Source organism: Centropristis striata, chromosome 10 (genome assembly GCF_030273125.1).
Source record: "Centropristis striata isolate RG_2023a ecotype Rhode Island chromosome 10, C.striata_1.0, whole genome shotgun sequence".
Lineage (NCBI taxonomy): Eukaryota > Metazoa > Chordata > Actinopteri > Perciformes > Serranidae > Centropristis > Centropristis striata.
The window spans coordinates 12,069,778-12,088,797 of record NC_081526.1 but is presented as its reverse complement, the minus strand read 5'-3'; the positions used below and the strand labels follow the sequence as shown (position 1 = coordinate 12,088,797).

The window sequence follows — 19,020 nt, the reverse complement described above, 5'->3', positions numbered from 1 at the left end:
AGATTAAACTCATGGTGAGTGGCTGAGATGAGGAGAGTTCATCCCCCACATGAGCTTTGCGCCATCTAGTGTTAAAAAGTAGGCGAAGTTTTATTTTGGTAGGCTGAAGTGTGAAGCCAGTTAGAGTTGCATCAAGTTACCAACTGACACCGAAAGTAAGACCGGTGATGACATTTTGTCTTAAATAATAGATTTCAGACTGCAGGAAGAATAATAGAACCTATTTAATTAATTACTATTTAATTGTTACCAACAGATATTATTGTAATTATTTTTTATGACCTGAAACATATTACATATTACACTAACAAAGCAAAACAGAAATTAGAACTTGTTTGTTTTTTTCTCCAGTGTTATCAACAATAAAACACTGATAAACTAAACTGATAACTAAACAATCTCCCTCTATTTCTTCTTTGCTGGGTTCTTATCTGATGCCTATGAATGTGGCAAATTGTCAAAGAAGTGATTCTTAAAGGAGAAGAGAATCTTAAAGGGGTAAAATCACATGATCTGATCAACTGAGGATGTAGGCGAATTTACCATATGTGGCTGGCGTCATGAGGAGATGATTTATGCAAAAAAAAAAAAATTTGAACAATTTTGACAAAAAATGACTTAGGCGATTATTTTAACAGTGTGACGATATTGTAGCTGTTTATGGCTTTTATTTTGAAGGTTGTCAGCGGAAGTGGAGCTCTATGTTGTGGTTAAGTGGTGTTAGCTTCAGTCTTGCTGCATGCAGACAGCAACAGCAGTACCAGCATGGCTTACAGTGCGAAAATCGGTCCGTCCATCCTGAGCAGCGACCTGTCCTGTCTGGGCAGCGAGTGTGTGCGGATGATGGAGAGCGGGGCAGACTACCTGCACCTCGACGTCATGGACGGGTCAGTTTATTGCCAGTTCAGCTAGCATGCTAACGACTAGCGAGCCGACTGGAAGTTCAGTGCGTGGGAGCTAAAGTTGGCTAACATCAACAAGCTAAGCTAACGTGCCAGAAGTTAAGCTGGGGATGCCCATATTTATGTAACTGAATGGCTTAAGTATGTGAATGAAGAGGCTTCAAAAAACTCAGTGTCAAATATTAAAATGTCCTCCAAGTCTTTTAACAGCAGACTTCCTCCTTCTGCCTGCTATTTCAGTCATTATTTAGCTTCCTCTACTGTTATGCAAGGCATTGTTTGCAACTATCATGTAAGACGAGAGAATTTCATCACAGCCAGGTGTTAAATGTCTGTTTTTCCTTTGTCTTTTTTTTCTCTTTAGGCACTTTGTCCCCAACCTCACATTTGGACATCCCATGGTAGAGTGCCTAAGGAAGTCAGTAGGCCAAGACCCTTTCTTTGGTGAGTGAAGACCCAGCCCCAAACATACACTAGATTTACCATAACCTAATTATTCCACTGAATTGAATTATGGGTGCCTCTGCTGTGTGCAATATTGTGACAGTGTTACTGTTGCAGACATGCACATGATGGTGTCTCGGCCGGAGCAGTGGGTGAAGCCCATGGCTGCAGCTGGAGCCAACCAGTATACATTCCACATAGAGTCCACCACCAACCCTGGTAACCTCATCAAGGAGATAAGAGAGAGTGGTATGAAGGTGAGAAAATAACACTGCAAAGCATTAGTGCTTGAGTGTGAAAAATCTGAAGTAGTCGCATCAGTGCAGAGGTGGTTTTGAATTATACACCGTCATTCTAACATTGTGTGAATTCTGTAGGTGGGTCTGGCCATAAAGCCTGGTACCACTGTTGAAGAGCTCGCACCCTGGGCTAACCAGATCGACATGGCTCTGGTCATGACTGTTGAGCCTGGCTTCGGAGGACAGAAGTTCATGGAGGACATGATGCCCAAGGTGAGGACAGATAGTGGAAGAAAAAAACGGAACCTTGCACACAACCACAACAAAGAAAACTGGGCCCCAAAGATTATCATACAGCAGGGATACTTGCTGAGGTGCTTTCCCATCGGCCACCTTTGCAAAAGGATCGCAGCTCATTGATAAACAAATTAAATAATTTATGAACTAAATTATCTTGGCACAAGGATAGACACTATAAGCCTATGTGACAGATAAATCAGATATTTTACTGCATTTTAGTTGCTTTGTTTGCATTTAAAAGAGTTTATACACCATTACACAAAGCTGGATCCTCTTCCATCATGCTGATTCATAAACATAAATCATAAACATAAACAGCTCCTACCAGGCACAGAATAAACAGCATATGTTGCCCAGACTTCTATCAGGGAGGTTGAGGGATCCTGCCCCAGCACTTTTTCAAGCTCTGTACTCATGCCTTTTATGCACTGTGGCAACTAATTTACAGAGTACAAATAATTAAATATCTTTTTTTTTTTTTTTTTGATTAAGAAAATGTGTGGGAGGCCACCCTGCACCCTATCTGGCCTGTGGGCCATAAGTTGAATATTAAAGCCTCTTTGATACAGTGTTATTTGGAGGCATAATGAGACACATCCTGAGCCATAGTGTAGTACAAGCAGCCTACTGATTCAACATTTTACTGCAGCAATAAGGTTAGATAAATCACCACTGGGCAATATTTCCTTTTCTTAATATAAAGCTAACAACTACCAACAAAAGAGCACATAACAAATACTCAGCACATAAACAAAAATGCAACCATTTGCACACTGTGCTGCACTTTTGTGCCCCATGTTAACCTTGGAGCACCACAAGGCTGCTATCACATTATGGAGAAAGCATGAACAAGCTGACCTTGTGAGAAAGAAATCAACTACAGGCCAATCCTCTTTGAGCCACTGCAGGTACAGATGCACGCTCCATTCACCGAATCCTAAACCGTTGTTTTTAAATGAGGGACAAATATGAATTTCAAATTCAGTGCTTTTTTTCCCTCATCTTGCTTTTTCTCTTTTTAGCACAAGCGAGGAACATTTAGATGTCATTAAAATGTCTATAACAACTCACAGCCCAGATAGAAGCCCTTGTACACCAAAGCAAAGGAGTTTTGTCTGACTAGTGTTCAAATTTAGTCCAGAAGATGTTTTTATGATTAATTCTGCAGCACTGTGTTTCATTTTGCAGTCCTATTAATATCTAAAATTGTTTTGTAGATGTGGTGTTATGCAGATTTTAAGCTCTTTGTTGTATTTCTGTGCTTGTGTCCAGGTGAGCTGGTTGAGAAGTCAGTTCCCTTCATTAGACATTGAAGTCGATGGAGGAGTCGGCCCTGACACCATTCACAAGTGTGCAGAGGTAAGGAATACAAACGCACATATCACTATGATACAATTCAATTTAATTTCCTTGTATATTAAGTTGATGCTCATGCTTTCTCCAGGCAGGAGCCAACATGATCGTGTCAGGCAGCGCTGTGATCGGCAGCGAGGACCCTCGCTCTGTCATCGCTCTCCTGCGCACCGTGGTGGCCGAAGCAATCCAGAAACGCTCGCTGGACCGCTGAGATGTCGCCTTTGTGACAGCCGAGCCGCCCGTCCCTGCAACACAACACAGCAGCCAGTGGAACGACTCAATATGGACATTTCTGGGGTTGAGGCCAGGGGTCACGGTCGGAGCAGGGGGCTGCTGGCCAAATTCAAATCACTTTGGTGTGAGTGAAGCTGCACCGTGCCTCTACAAAACTTTTTGAACTTCATTCTGTTCTGCCACAATCTCCTCTCTGAACAGTTAAAACAAAGCGAGTCTCATCGCAGCACGGGGACAACCATTAAGACTGGAGCTGACGCCATGCTGATTTTACATCTGTAAACATTCCTGAGTATTGTTTGACACTGTTTTAACTATAAAATAATTATGGAAATAAAATGGTCCAAGGAGCACCGTGTTTAGCATATGTTCAGTTTTGCAAATAATGTTCTGACTTCCATCCAAAATTATGTTTCATATCTCATTCTCTATGTTGTTTAAATTAACCATTTACAATTTGCTGCACTACTGAGCATAAAAATATACACTTCTAAAATCCATGATTTTTGGTTTTGCAGATTAAAAGACTCCAATGAAGTGATGTGTGGGTTCTTTGCATTTTACCCTGGAGTGTCATACTACCAAATTGAAATAAAGTGTTGGCAGACTTATTACATGGACTGAATTAAGCACATTGATCTTTTACACTGAGCCTGGCAGATTCACGTTCCTATAAATTCTCACTGAAGTAGTGGTTCACTTACTGTCCAGTCTCTTTATTCTGAGGTAACAAAACAATCTCAGAGAATATATACCTTGTCTTTAAAAAGGCATGCATAAACTATTTTTTGATAATGAAATACAAAAAAACGATTACATTTGAAGACATGACCTTAAGTGAAACCAGAAGAAATGCACGAAAACAATTTACTTTAGAAACTGGTGTGGTGGGAATGTAAGTTAATACATTAACCTAAGTGTTCAACCTAAATACATTATACTTGGTGTTTTCAAATTATATAATATTTCAGAGGGAAACATTACATATTACTAATAATACTTTGTACTCCACTGTTTTTATCTGACATTGATTGTTTCCAGCTGTTCAGAAGATTAAGATTATACATTGAAAACAAAAAGTATGTATTGTAGATTAAGTTCCCTGACAGTAAATGCAATTGACCAAATACATCAGTAAGAGGCAAGTAATAACACCAATATTATAATCTATAATTAAACATGATTATCTAAGAGGCATTTGAAGAGTTTATTTGCAAAACAGATGAAAGTATTTTTAAGATGAATAAACCAATACCATTTTGTTTGATATTCCTTTGAGGCGCTATACAAACGACCTAGACGAATTAAAAAATGAAGCAACCCATCAACAATTGTATTCATCTCGTTTGGACTACAAAAAATAAAATAATATAACATGATTAAGGAAAATAAATAGGAGATATCTATTTCTTTCACTTTTAATGCATCTTTGGCTCTAAATTCTTCAGCACTTCTACTAACTTAATGTTGGACTTAATATCTATCTATAAAAGCAAGAAGCGTGTATGTGTGTGTGTGTGTGTGTGTGTGTGTGTGTGTGTGTGTGTGTGTGTCTAGGGCATATCTCGCTGACCGTTAGCCAGACTGACCTAAGATTTGGTATTTGGCTTGCGCATGACATGAAGGTGTCCATCCTCGAATTTGAAGATTTTTAAATTAGTTTTTCAAAATATCATCATTATTTACGTAGGACGCACTTGTTTTTCCGATTGGACGCCTTTTAGGGGAGCTCCGCCCCATTGTGTGATAGGCCTACACCTGGTCAGTAACACAATTCACTCTCATCTGTTAGTCTATTTAGCCTACCTATCTTTGGGAGTTTTAAAGTGCACTACAAGGTTCGATTTTCCAATAATATTCTAATAATTTCCAGAGAATATCAATGTTCAATGTGTATGTGCTGGATGGTGTGGTACCTTATGAAAAGTAAGTGTTTTATGGGGTTGCAGACGTTGTAGTGGTCTGCATATAATGTGCAAATTCTGTTATTTGCGATCAGAATGCTAAGCAGAGATTTAGCTTTATTCACTTCTTATGTTGCATTACTATGTAATTCAGGGATGACATTCATGTTGTTATCAATCAATCTACATATTTCACAACACACCTATTAACCCTTACTCACATTATTCACATCCATCTGTTTGTGCTGCATGTAAACTTATTCCCTCCTATATCTGTGTCTGTATATATGTCTAACCATGATGAATGATTAAGTTTCTTTTTCTTAAAATAGCTATTTTTGCATGTCTTTATATCTCAATGTATAAATCCATGTATTACCCAATAAACACTTATATATTAACACTACGCAAGAGTATTACACCTCATTGTACATCCCACTTTCACACACAACCTCATTTGGACATAATTGAAAAATCTACTTAACCTCCCACTATATGAATACATACTTCCTACGGGCACTACACTAGTACTTTATAAATAAATAAAAAAACAATGTATGTTACTGACCTTTACTCCTTTTTCATACGCTAGATGGCGAGTCCGGACAAACATTCACGTCAGTCTAACAAATCATATAAATAAATTGCAATTATGTTATTAATTTGTAGGCATGAACAAATATTTAACACAGCTCTACATCATAAGCAGAGTGCTGTAATCTATAATGCATTCAATACTGTAGTGTGAACAGCTCCACTAACAGCACAGCAGAGAATTGGCGACCTAATGAGCTGCTGCAGAGTGGTTTGGCAAAATGACTTGGAACACAAGTGTACAGTCTGTCTGCAGTATGATACTACTGCTTTGCCCTTTTCCTTAAAAACTCTAACCAACCAGTCAGTTTAAACCAATACATTAATAAAGCTGTGTTCTTCTTCGTCAAGAATCATGTGCACTAGTGCTGCCACTGACCATTTATTTGGAAAAGCGAGTTTGTGAGCAGAATGCAGGAATCAATAAGTAATATTGCTTTTTGTTTTTTTGAGCCAGACTGAGCTGAGGAACCCTTTTCTCGAGGACACCCAGAAAGACTAAAAACATGTCTGCAGCATCTCTCTTCTCTTTGTGTGCTGAAAGAATTCCTGCTGTCAATGAGAATCACCCATGACATACTTCCAACTGCAAGCAGCTCGCTCTTAATAATGCAGCATATGTCTTGGAGGCAATTCACAGACCAGTTGAAATATTGATGCCTGAAATCTGTATTTTCATTTTAAACCTCACATATAATGACAGATAATGTCATCATTTTTGCTCATCCTATCCTATCCTATGTATATGTGCTCGAGAGGTCCGTACGGAGCGTGTGGCAGGAGAGTTTGTGTATAATGCATGCGTTTGTACATCACGAGGAAACCTCCTGTGACCGATTTGTGTTCTAATAGATGATGACAGGCGTTTTGTATGCCAGTGTCGCTGCTGTCTCGCAAAGACAGGGACACAATTCAGTGTGAGGGAACAGTCAGCACCTACACATGCTCCACACTCCTTAAGCCATGTCGCAGTCTCATTATCAGTTAATTGACAGTTTCTCTCCCCTGATTGCCTCACATTTTTCTGTTGATTTATTATGTAACTATTAATGCACAAAGAGAAATGTGAGCACCAGCGAGGCTGACAATAAAAGAGTCTTGGAGACGTATTTCACATACTAGGCCCTAACTTATACATCAAAGTCACACATGAGAGTCTACTGGCTCTGGTGCCATGACAACCATATCCACAGGTACTGTCATTTGCAGTTAAAAGCAGTAATAGATGGGGGATGGCGAGGACAGAGAGTAAAATGGTCAGATAACCATCAGTACTTGGCCTTTTCCTCCTGGTCACGTGTGAACTGCCTACGTCTTTCACAGCAAGAAAACTGAGAATAAACACACACTGAGGGAAAGGAAGAAAGAAAGAGAGAGAGAGAGAAGGACAAGAGTGAGCTGCTATTGAGCGTCCAGAAAAGATTTTTTACACCAGAAATGAGTCAGACAGCCATCATGTGGAGCTTTTGATCTTTAGAGCGCAGTCGTGAGGGAATGTCTCAGTCCCTGGCAGGGGTGTCTGCTGACTTCAACACAGTACCACAGGTTCTACAACCACAGCAATGGCGGTCACATCATCAAACAGCAGGTCCCTCCAAACGATGTCTTTATGGACCACAGTGGCTGCTACTCACCCGCAGGAACATAAACCACTACGGGGAACAGCCTCGCCCCGGTTAGAGTAAGTGTAAAATCCACATCTGGAAATTACACCAGGGTTTCTGATACTAGTATCTTTAACCACATCCATGATTATGAGGGATAAATCACTGGAGATGGAACCTTTTTTATATCATGTCCTGTCAAATATTAAATAACTTTAACCAAAGATACTATTTGAAGTAGCTGTTTGTCCCAGGAGAACATGGTTTCTATGTTGCCTCTATTCTTTTTTTCATCTCTTGCACTTTCTGCTGCCATTCATTTTGTTTCCATCTATTCCCTTCTGGGTTCTCTTTGCCTCCGTGACTCACCCTTCCGCCTTTTCTGGGATCATTATATAGTAAAATTATATCTTTCTACTTCTCCCCTCATCTTCAGCACTAAAGGCACATTAGTGAACTCACATTGCCTTCTCCTGCTCATTCATAATTACTTGTCTTCCCACAGGAGAACAAGATGCACGCTGCTGATTAGCTCGCTGTTGTTTCCACCTTTACTTATGCATAAAGGCCTCATCTGATTGATAGTGCGTCGTCTTATTAACAATTAAAAAACAACTTGCTTAGAAAAATATGAGAAAAGATCTCTTTGCTTTGCCCTGCAGCAAGGTTTGCTGCAGTAAAGTATATACTGCATCTATATGAACTGAGCTGTGATTCACCCAACAGGGCACGCAGTCAAAGATCAGCTCTCTGCCCTGCTGCTTCCCAGCATCCACTTTCTATACCACTGTGTTAAATGCCTTAAGGCATATACTGTGGTGCTTATATTATGAGCTTATCTTTTCTTACACATGGTAATTACTGTATTTATTTGCTTCTATGGATCTCTCACTGTATAGTTGCAACCCTGCTTAGCAGGTCTCGGATGGATTAAAGGAAATGAAAGTCAGAACTCCATCCTCTTAGATGTACAGTATATCAAAGCCAGGGTTTTTAACAACATGGCTCTGGGGATGGAAATGTCGGTCAGCCCACCACTTTGGTTCAAGCTACAATATCTCACCAACAATTGGATGGATTACAACTAATATGTTTTACAGACTGTAAGGGCTCCCAGAATGTTATGTAGTGCCACCATGAGGCTGACAATTGTGGTTTGAGGTGAAACGTCTCAACAGCTAACACAGTTATCTTCAATAATTTAGTCCTTCAGAATTCAACCCCCCTTTTCTTTTTGAGCTGTTGGGATGGGGGGCAGGGGTATTCAGGGGTAGACAGCAGGTCAACAGTAAAAGATGTACAAGATGTACACCATCTGAAAGCTGGGAACCTGAAGATTCATAAAAATGACTCAATCAAAATGTATGGTGGGTAAGAACTTAGAACGCTATTATATGAAGTTTATTCTCATTCTCTGTCATGCAAAAGTTGTTGCAGCTGTTATCAGGCTGATACCATTTGTTACACAGATTTTGTGCTAATGGTCCTAAATACCTCCAGAATACCACATTAGGATATCAAGTCCTTGAGGTATACCATAGAAAAATCTATGTTGTGATTTGATGTCAAAAACTTGATATGGGAGATTTCTGCAAGAAACATCAGGTCTTTTTTTTTTACAGTGAGGTCAAGTGAGAAAGTGAGTCAATGAAATGACTACTATAGGGACGAACCCATTTGGGGCCCACTAAGGGGTTAAGGTAACACAGTGTGCATGATTGATATATAAATGATAATTTTAAGGATTAAAATGAAGTATTCCTTTAAATTTACACCCTGCGCAACTATCAGGTCAGTATCATGATTAGTTCAATACTTTGGTTTATGATAACAGTAAAACTGATCTAAATCCCATCAGACTTAATTGTACTTTGTGTTTAATGTTAATTTGGTAAACTTAGAAAGCATCATTGTGAACATGTAACCATATTTTTAGCATCTAGCCCAAAGTACTGTTGTGTCTGTGTGCAGCCTCACAGAGTCTGTAGCATGACTCTTAGTGACTCTTAGTCTTGTTTCTAAAATGCCTCAGGACTAGAATCTTCCCTCCATCTGCTCTTTTTTACTGGAACTACCTCTGATAAACCCACCATTGGATTGTGAAAATTGCATCGACAGAGCTTGAGATTGGCTTTTGTTGGAAAGGTCAGGACAAAATGGCACATTTTCGCTAATAAATTACACATTATAGCAAGGTCATCCCACCTATCAGGTATTTAAATGTTCATTTAAATTCTCACCAAAACAAATAAAACAATGAATGCCTGGAACAGTTAATTAGCTCTACGTCTGAATCTCCAGGCTTTCATGGGGCCTCAGAGAATAGAGAGACTAAATGCGGAGCTCCCGGGGGAGAGTTGCCTTAGCAGCAACCTTAGCATCAGTTTACTCTATGGTAGGCAGAGCCAGAGAAAGAACACACACATTTTTAGTGTTTATCAATAATGGATGAAGTGAGAATATTCCAGTGTGTGTTTGTACATTTGTGCATGTTTTGAATCCATAATGAATGCTGTGGGACTTTCAGTGTTTTTGTTGTCTTTATGTCAGTAGGTGTCTTGTGTGTTTTGGGCTCCTTGAGAATCAAGTGATTCAGTTTCTGTGAAAATTAACAGCTACCGCTTAACATTTTCCCAATAAACAGCCTTAACTAACAGGCCCGTAATGCAACTATTGATTGTTTTTCCCTGCATAATTCACACAAATCACATCCCCACCGAGATTATTGACCGCTGCTGGTACATCACAAGCAAATTGCAGTGGCATTTCCAGCAGTGCAGGTGGTACATCTGCACTTATGGCACACTTATATTTTCTTTACTTTTGACTATGTCTTGAGATGAGAATACTGCAGCTTCTCTATGAACAATATTTCTTGCTGTTCTTATTGAGTCACATTTACATCATAGTGAATCATAGCACAAAGAGCAAACTAGAATCATACAAAGGTTGAGTGCAACAAGCTGTGCACAGGCCCTGAAAGTACCAATCACACCCTACAAGCTGTTAATTTTGCCTCTTTTATGTTTACCAAGAACAATACATGTCCTGCTTATACACAGTGGTTGCTGAACATTGTGTGTTGGTGAGTCATGTTTTTGTTCATCAGCACTATTCACCTGTATGCTGTTGATCTCAGTGGCGGCTGATGTGTTTTTCTCCGGGTGGGGGGAGTTGTATGAAGAACCAGGTAAACATGTACTAAGCTCTTTAAATGAATCAAAATACTTTTGTATGTATTTACTAAGCTGAATGAACATTTACCATAATGAAAAATGCTTAGGAAATGTAATAAAGGTACTTTAATCTTTGGAAAGTTCTTTTGTAAAATTTGTTGAAAGACTAAGTAAGCAAAAAGTGGCTCAATAACATAGCCTATACATCACATTACAATATGTCAATAATAATACAGTATATTATATGATAATATATGTATACTTGATAAGGATAATGCAAATTAATGCGCCACTATAAAACTAACCTATTGTATTATATAGGGCCTAATTAAAGGTGTGTTGCCAACTTCTGTGCAAAATACAGCACTACTACAATTAAAAACATTGCAAATACCAACACCCCACATTTAACACGTATCTGTCTTCTATAGTTCACCTGAGTCCATTGAGTGGTGATTCTTGCCAAGCTGCTGCTGAGATAAACATCTGCAGAGTTCTTCACAAAGTAAAGAATAAATTAATCTTTTGTTCCTCTGATTGTTGTTGAATTACGATGTCAAGCTGATCAGGCACAAACTCTTAGCCCCTCAGTTTCCTCCCTCAAAGGCATGTTGTTTACTGACTCAACTGCTTTTTCTTTCACAGTTCTATCCAGCTCAACACCCACGTTTGCTGCACAAGGCTCCTCCACCTCTATGCTCCACATTGTTGAGTTGGCGGTGTGTAAATCAGCAGCATTCAGATAAATGTTGTAAGAGCACAAAAGCTGTGCACCCCAACAAGCTCCCATGTCGTGTATTGAAGAGGAGTAAACTGCACATGTACACTTTACAGAGATTCCTGCACCCAATGGTATAAACAACCATCAGAAATTTAAGACAAGCTAGAATCTACAATTTATTGCAGATTATACATTTGACTCACTAAGAAAACCTTGCTCACTTTTATACTACTTTATATTTTAAAGTATTTCTTTTAATGTCAGTCTTATTCAATGAAGGTCTAGGATGTGGGCCCTATTAGCCACCCACCACTGGTTGATCTGCATCAATCTTAATAGATTTTTCTCTCTGTCCTTGTAACAATGTTTTGAAGCCCACCACAGTGAAACAGTGAAAGCAGTAGAAGACACTTCCTGTCCTTGCATTCTCTTCTGCGCTTCTTCCCTCACTGGTAATAAATCATAATCTATTTGCCTGACTGCTGCCCTGCTGCTCTGGATCGTTAAGTACTGTCTGCCCATGTGTGCCCTCTGGTGTCTGCATCCGCCTCAGCGAGGACTATGGATTCGTGAGTGTTGCTTACTTTTATGCAAAACAGATCTTCCCTCATAGGGTGTGTGCTCTTGAGAAAATGGAGACGGAGAACAAAATCAGGGGGGAAAGTGGGACAGGAAGACAGCACTCAAAGGGGGAGGCTTCAGTGTTTTTTTTTGTTGCATCCTGTGAAGTTGTGACTGAGCTGGCTGACAATAACATCAGCAGTATCAGTGTGCCTGCTATCAGCACTAGCAGCATCAATAGTTCTTTGAATGTTTGGGCTCTTTCAGTCAAGACAGATTGTTTTGTCAAGAGTCGACCAAAAAGCTCTTTCAGGGGAACCTGCATGCATCACGGCCCAGAAAAACAATCCAGTAACTCCACAAGCAAACACCAAACTATGATTTTTCTTCCAGTGAATGCTGTTTTCCCTCTGTGGCACCGTGATTTACGGAACGGGTGGCAGCATTTGTTCTTGGCTTCATTGGGTATGCGTGCATCAATATGAGTTAATATGAATTCATGGGAGTAGGAGTCGGAGAGAAGTTTATGAATGCCATGGACTTTTGCGAGACTGCAGTTTACTGCTGGGGAGTTGTATGTGTGTGTGTGCTTAAAAGAGAGAGAGGAGTGAGAGAGTACATCTGCATTGGGTGAGTTATGAATGGTGAGATGGTGATTTGCTGAGGCTGTCAAAAAAGTGCCTGGTTAACTTGCAGTCGGCCCTCTAAGCATCATTTATCCTCTGACATGCTGACCCAATCCTTCTCTCAGCCCCTCTCAAAAACACACAAACACACGCACAAACCCAAGTGAACATGCGGAGTAAATAAACCCTCACATTGCTGAGGGGCTCAGAGGTCAAAATCCAACACCGACTGCGGCCTGCAGGGCATTAACCTTGAGTCAAAGCAGAACTAGATGATGGGGAAAGGTACTGCTAGTACATCATGGTTGTTGTGAGAAATCTGGATCGATATGTTGTTTTAATGATCTATCTCCAAATCCTGCAAAATGCATGAGGTTGGAAGGAAAACAGCAAGTTGCACTGAATGTATTTTATTGCAATAAACTGACAATAGCAAAGTGCCTTTTTAATGGTCACGATGGCAACTATTTGAATAACAAATGAAGAAATAAACAAACCATGGTCATATAAAAATACATCACTGAAAATAAAGCATCACTGGCTGAACTGAAAACATCACCACAAACTATCTTACAGCTAAATTTGGAGCCAGCACACAGCCAATACATGCAGCCCTCAAAACGAAGCTACAACACTGTCAAACCGTTGGGAGGAATCTCAGGAGGCAGCTATGGATGTTTTAAATATTATCACTACAAAAAAAAAGTTTGAGCGAACAGCCCCATGATGGCGACAGCGCTGTGACATCACACACCAACGCCCTGCACTTCCTGATGCAAGTCTAGAAAGATGAAATGAATTTTGCATGAATTAAGTGTAGGATTATGTGATTTAGACACTGAGGCTGAAGCAGCTGTTCGGTGGCACCATTTTCACAACCTGCATCTCTAGGAATGTTCAAGATTTATAAAAGGCAATCATTCAGCCAACAAACACGCTCCTCTAGTTTTTTTCTTTTGCTCATGAAAAACTGAAATCAGCCTTCTATTAGCATTTACTGCCAATGCAAATGCAAGTCAATAACATATTCAACCATTACTGTCAAATCACACAAGAGCTTTCCAACAGCTTCATAAATTACTCCTGGTGATACTGGGGCCAGAAAATGCACAGAGAGGCTTTACTGCAGTTTTGATGTATATGCACTGAACTAGCACGAGCATCACAGGGGGCTAAAGACTGTTTATAATGGAAAAAGAGAGGTAGTCCACACACTTAATCTTGCAATTTAATAAGGCAATATCATGACCACCAAGGTCTTTGATAAGCAAACACCCGTGTGTGAGAAAAAATAGGTGATATATACAGAAAAAAAGTCAACTCTACCTCCAAAGAGGAAATCACCAAAGACTATACTCAAACTCTGTTTTCATGCACAATCACGATATTGTACATCTTTCCGTCACTGTACAAATGTGTATTATACAGAAATATACAGTCTATCTATACCTTGCATAGGCTCTGAGCCAGCTTTAGCACAGATGCCATCTGGGTAGAGCCCGACCGATTATCACAGACACATCAGTATCTACTGGTATCTGTGTTTTCAGATAAGCACCAATATAAAAACCTTTTTACAGAACATATAATCCAGAAAAAGTTAGACATATTGTTTCATATAATTATTTTATTTTATATATATTTTTATTTAAATGGTAAGAAATTGGCTGACACTTAACATACAGTACTATTTACCTATTTAATTTGTATTTATTATTTATTTAAATGGTCAGCACTTATAGCACCGATACTGAACATACAGTACTAATAAGTTATATATCTTATTTGTATTTTTTATTACATTTACATGGTCAGCTATTGACTTATACTGAACATTCAGTACTGGTGTTTATTTAGCTATTTATCCTTATTTCTTTGTGTTTATTTTTAAAATTAGTTGACTACGTAATACACTGTATGTATATTGTATAAAAAAGTATAATAATGTTAAATATTCCATAAAGGTTTTTGCTTAGGAAAACAGCCTTCTGTTTACCTTTGCATAGTTATATTAGTGTAAAATTGGTGCACAATTGACATAGAAAATAGCTCTTCACTCCAGCTAAACATTAAAAAAATCCCAAAAAATCATGATATTCACCACCATATCAGTAGTTTTCCCCCTCTACAATCGGTATTGGTTGCAAAAATCCCATATCGGTCGGGCTCTTTGTCTCTCTGTGTATTTATGCAGCTTAGATATTGGATATGCTTTTTGTTATCTAAATATATGTGTGTTCTTGTAATTATAGTAGGAGTTCCGGTTTCTGTTTTCCTCTGGATGTTTGCCTGACAAAGACTTTGATGGTCGAAATGTAGCCCACTTAACTACTTGAGAGCATGCACTATTCAGTGTGTGTAATACTTGTCTTTTCCCATTGCCTGCTGCTTTAGTCTGGGGCCTTGTTCCGCTTTAAAACACTTGTAAACACATGGGTAGTAATGAATAGACTGGCAGCTAATCGATGGGCCTTTCCTTTTGAAGACACTGATCAACCTTGTTGTAGCTGAATTCGCTGCACTTGCATTTCATTTCCAATTCCCCTGACTAAAAAGCACCAAACTCACTCCAAGTGAAATAATGTGGTCTGCTTAAAATGGACCGGGACCCTTGAAAAAGTAGAGGAAGTTGAAATCTCAAAACTTGGTGGCTTGTGTCAGTATCATTGTACGTACTTTTTTTTGACATAAATCTGTTTAATGAAGTGCTGCATAAAGCAAAGCATTAAAAAGACAATTATGAGCAGTAATATCAAACACAATCTCCACAACACCCATTCTTGAAATAGATTACTTCACAGGTTTCAAAGGGCATCTGGAATCGGCAGTCAAATATTGTAGATGACGAGGGACTGGGCTTTGTGTTGACTCTTGGCTCAGGAAGTCGGTCAGGGGGAGGGAGGGGAGGGGAGGGGGGGTTGGGCACTGCTCTGTCACACAAACACAATGCTCAAAGAGTTCAAAGTTTACAAAACATCAAAATTCCTCCTGCAGTATTGTCATGCAATATACACGGTCGAGACAACAAGTTTTTCCAAGAGTTTTCATGTCCAGTCTGGCAGTGAAAGGGTTAGGCCCAGGTTGGGTAGAGGATTTCACACCTCTCCTGGCTGTTGCATTCCAGGGAAGGTGACACAAATTTTCAACCCTTCTGCCTTGCATCAGGGGAGCCGAGGAGGACGCCGTCAGCTAGAATCCATGATTAGAAGACGTTTTGACAGTTCGGTTTCAGCCGTCTTTGATTAAACATCCTACCTAGGTGATACATCACATTTCACTAAATAAACGCGACTCAAGCAAAAAGCATTAAGTGAATTCATTTGTGTGACTTGTCTGTTCAACTATTGTACATGTAAAGCCACAGTCATGTTCATTATAGGTATAGATATACAGTGTTTTGACACTGACCAAACTTGACAATCTGGTATGAAATGCTACAGACTGCAATGCGCAGGACAAATCTAGCATTTCTACATCTACCACATTGCCAACACACAGGCTATTGACATTATCTGCTTGGTGCAGTTGCCTGGCAACACAAGCAGCACAGTTCTTAGAGAATTTCAAAGCAAAAAGAAAATCTTACAAAGCTATGCAAAGTAGTAAAAAACAATAAATAGAAAATTCTTTAAAATAAACACAAAAGTCAAACATTTTGCCTCCCCCGCCTGTCAATTTGTTTTCTTATAATGTGCAGATAACAGAGTGTTTTACTACACATCTACACATTAGTAATTTTCAGTGTGGCTCTAACAAACATCTTTAAAAAAAAAAAAAAACTTATATGCATCTTTTGATATTTGGACGGAGTGGTCATACTGGGCAACTTAAAGAAATGTGCAAGAATTTAATTTCAGTAAATAACCCCCACTGTGTAATTTAAGAGGGAAGCATTAACTGATTCAACATGAGTGTAAAAATTGCCCTTTTGCCCCTCAAGACCCATAAACCCACAGCAGGAGGTAAGCAGACATATTTTACAATCTGCTTCAGAAACCAATCAGCTTTCCGACTCTCGTTAAAACTTCAAACATTAGCTGAAGAGAACAGCGTTGAAATAAGGAGGACTTGGCACTGAAAAAAAACAAAATCCTTTATGCTGAAGTACGTATATCCTCAGCGGGAGAGCGCTGTTCATTTACTCTCCGTCATGGGAGACGTTCCTCCCTCTCTTTCTCTTGTTGTCTCTTGTCGGAGAGGAGGAGGAGGATAGAAGAGAAGAGCGGAGCAGTCTCTCACTAAGGCCAGAGTGTCTGGCAGTGTTTAAGTGGCGCACGAGGACCTGTTTCTGTCTGCCAAGGCAAATTCATTGTGGAGGCAGGTGGGCCAACACACAAACACACATCCTCACTTAGGACACAGACTTGTGTGTCCTTGCCTTTGTCTCTTTGCAGGCTGGCAACCAAGTCATCAGCTACGGAGTCAGTGGGCGCAGAGAATCACTATGGCAACCAACATAGTGGGCCAGGCTGTGGCTGCTCTTGGATCAGTATAGAGACTTTTTTGGCATCCACTGACATCCAGTGCCGGAGTCGATTATAGAGTTTCTTCTCTTAAATGTTCTTCCCGGATTGGATCTCTCGTGTGTGCGGTGTTTTTTTTATTTTTCTTCTCTTTTGAAAAATAGACAAATATTCAGAGTATTAAAAAACAAAAAAAAATGCAGCTATGAATTTCACAGAAAACAAAAATGAGAGAGGCTCATGATACTCTCTTGTCCTTCAATTCCCACTCACACAATTAATCGTGCTAACATGGCACACCCATTCTAGTCCACACACACACATTCACACACACACACACACACACACACACAAACACACACAAACACACACAGTTGTTAACGTAAAACAGGCAGCCACCAGGGTAGGGATTTTTAAACTGATCAACTGATGGACTAATTCAACACAGCAGTGAACGACAGTAAGTCTGAAAGTGGAGTCCAGATCTGCTCCCTGGCATTGTGTTGGCTGGATCCACGATGTGCGTGACGCAGAGGGGGAAGAACCCTCGCTTAGTCGACGGAGCCGGGGTGCAGGCTGAGCGCGGGCGGGTCCAGACAGGTGGGAGAGTAACTGAGGTGAGGCTCTTTAATCCACAGCAGGGGGGCGCCGTTCTTGCCTTCTTGGCTCTTGCTGTTGTTGCGGCTCTTGTAGCGAACCAGCAGCAGAGCGATGAGGAGGATGCCGAAGATGGGGAAGGGGTAGAAGAAGACGAAGTAGAAGAGGGAGTCGTTGGAGCAAACCACTGACTGGAGGGTGGACTCTGTTGACGGAGAATTGACAAATTAAACATTTTTTTCACCGATGGAATTGGTAAAATCATAAAGAAACACTTAGAAAAAACTGCTTGTAAGATTTCATAATAAGCATGGTTAATTAATGATGCATTTATAATTAATTAAACTAACGTTAGTAGTCATTTTATTAAACATTTAACAAGGTATTATAATATTCAGTTGCAACTTCTTAATAGCTATTCAAATAACGTAAAAAGATGGTTTACAAATCATTTCATACTGATATGTTATAATGTGTTCTACAATAATGCCTATTTATCAGTGGTGGAATGTAGCTACAGTACATTTACTGAACTTAAGAACAATTTTGAGGTACTGTACTTGAGTGTGTGTATATATATATTTATTTTTTATTTGTATTATTAAACCTCATAACAGTGTACTAAGTAGATAAAATGAGCCCTATCTTTACAAAATTAAAACACTGCTTACATAAATACTATAATCAATAATAATAATCCAATAATATATTTGGAATATATATAGCAATCTGAGTGGGTCCATTCTGCATAACGAGTACTTTTACTTCTGATACTTTAAGTACATTTTGATGCTGATACTTTTGTACTTTTACTTCAGTAAGGTTGAATGCAGGACTATTACTTAAGTAAGCGATGTGAATACTATGAACAAAGCTAATTAACTACCAGTTTACGATTTATAATGATGGTTATCACACTGTGGACTGAAATGGACTTTGTAATTGTATTCTGGTTTTCATGACTCCTTTAACACGTATAATGTCCTTGTGCAGTTAAAATGATATTCATCTCTTTGTTGACTCAGGTGAATGAATCTGTTTGACATCTTTAGATCCAAGCACTGCTTCTGACACCATTAATCACTCAGCTTTAATGCTTCGCAGTGGGTGGCCGTTCTCGCTCTGCTTTTAACAGAGCTTGTTCCTATCTATAAAATAAATGCTGCAAGTGGGGAAGCCATATCATCCAAGCCTGACATATAGAGTACCTGAGAGCTTCTTAATTGGCCCATAATATTCTCTAGTTACATATACAGTAACACTGAGGACCTATTAGGAATGGGAAATATGACAATATAT

General features: G+C 39.4%; 2 protein-coding genes across 2 annotated transcripts in view; one reads left to right on the top strand and one right to left on the bottom strand.

Annotated features, from left to right (window-relative positions):
• Nucleotides 1–727: 727 nt before the first annotated feature.
• Nucleotides 728–4,012, top strand: rpe (ribulose-5-phosphate-3-epimerase). Its single transcript, XM_059342956.1, has 6 exons — nucleotides 728–887; nucleotides 1,267–1,346; nucleotides 1,464–1,603; nucleotides 1,724–1,858; nucleotides 3,158–3,244; nucleotides 3,330–4,012. The coding sequence occupies exons 1-6, from the start codon at nucleotides 766–768 to the stop codon at nucleotides 3,450–3,452; spliced, it is 687 nt and encodes a 228-aa protein (XP_059198939.1). The 5' UTR covers nucleotides 728–765; the 3' UTR covers nucleotides 3,453–4,012.
• Nucleotides 4,013–13,085: 9,073 nt separating this feature from the next.
• Nucleotides 13,086–19,020, bottom strand: part of igsf3 (immunoglobulin superfamily, member 3) — an 86,537-nt gene continuing 80,602 nt past the window's right edge. The window contains exon 9 of the mRNA XM_059342559.1: nucleotides 13,086–17,926. Within this exon, the coding sequence (XP_059198542.1) occupies nucleotides 17,676–17,926 (251 nt within the window). The 3' untranslated portion in view covers nucleotides 13,086–17,675. The remainder of the gene's footprint in view (nucleotides 17,927–19,020) is intronic.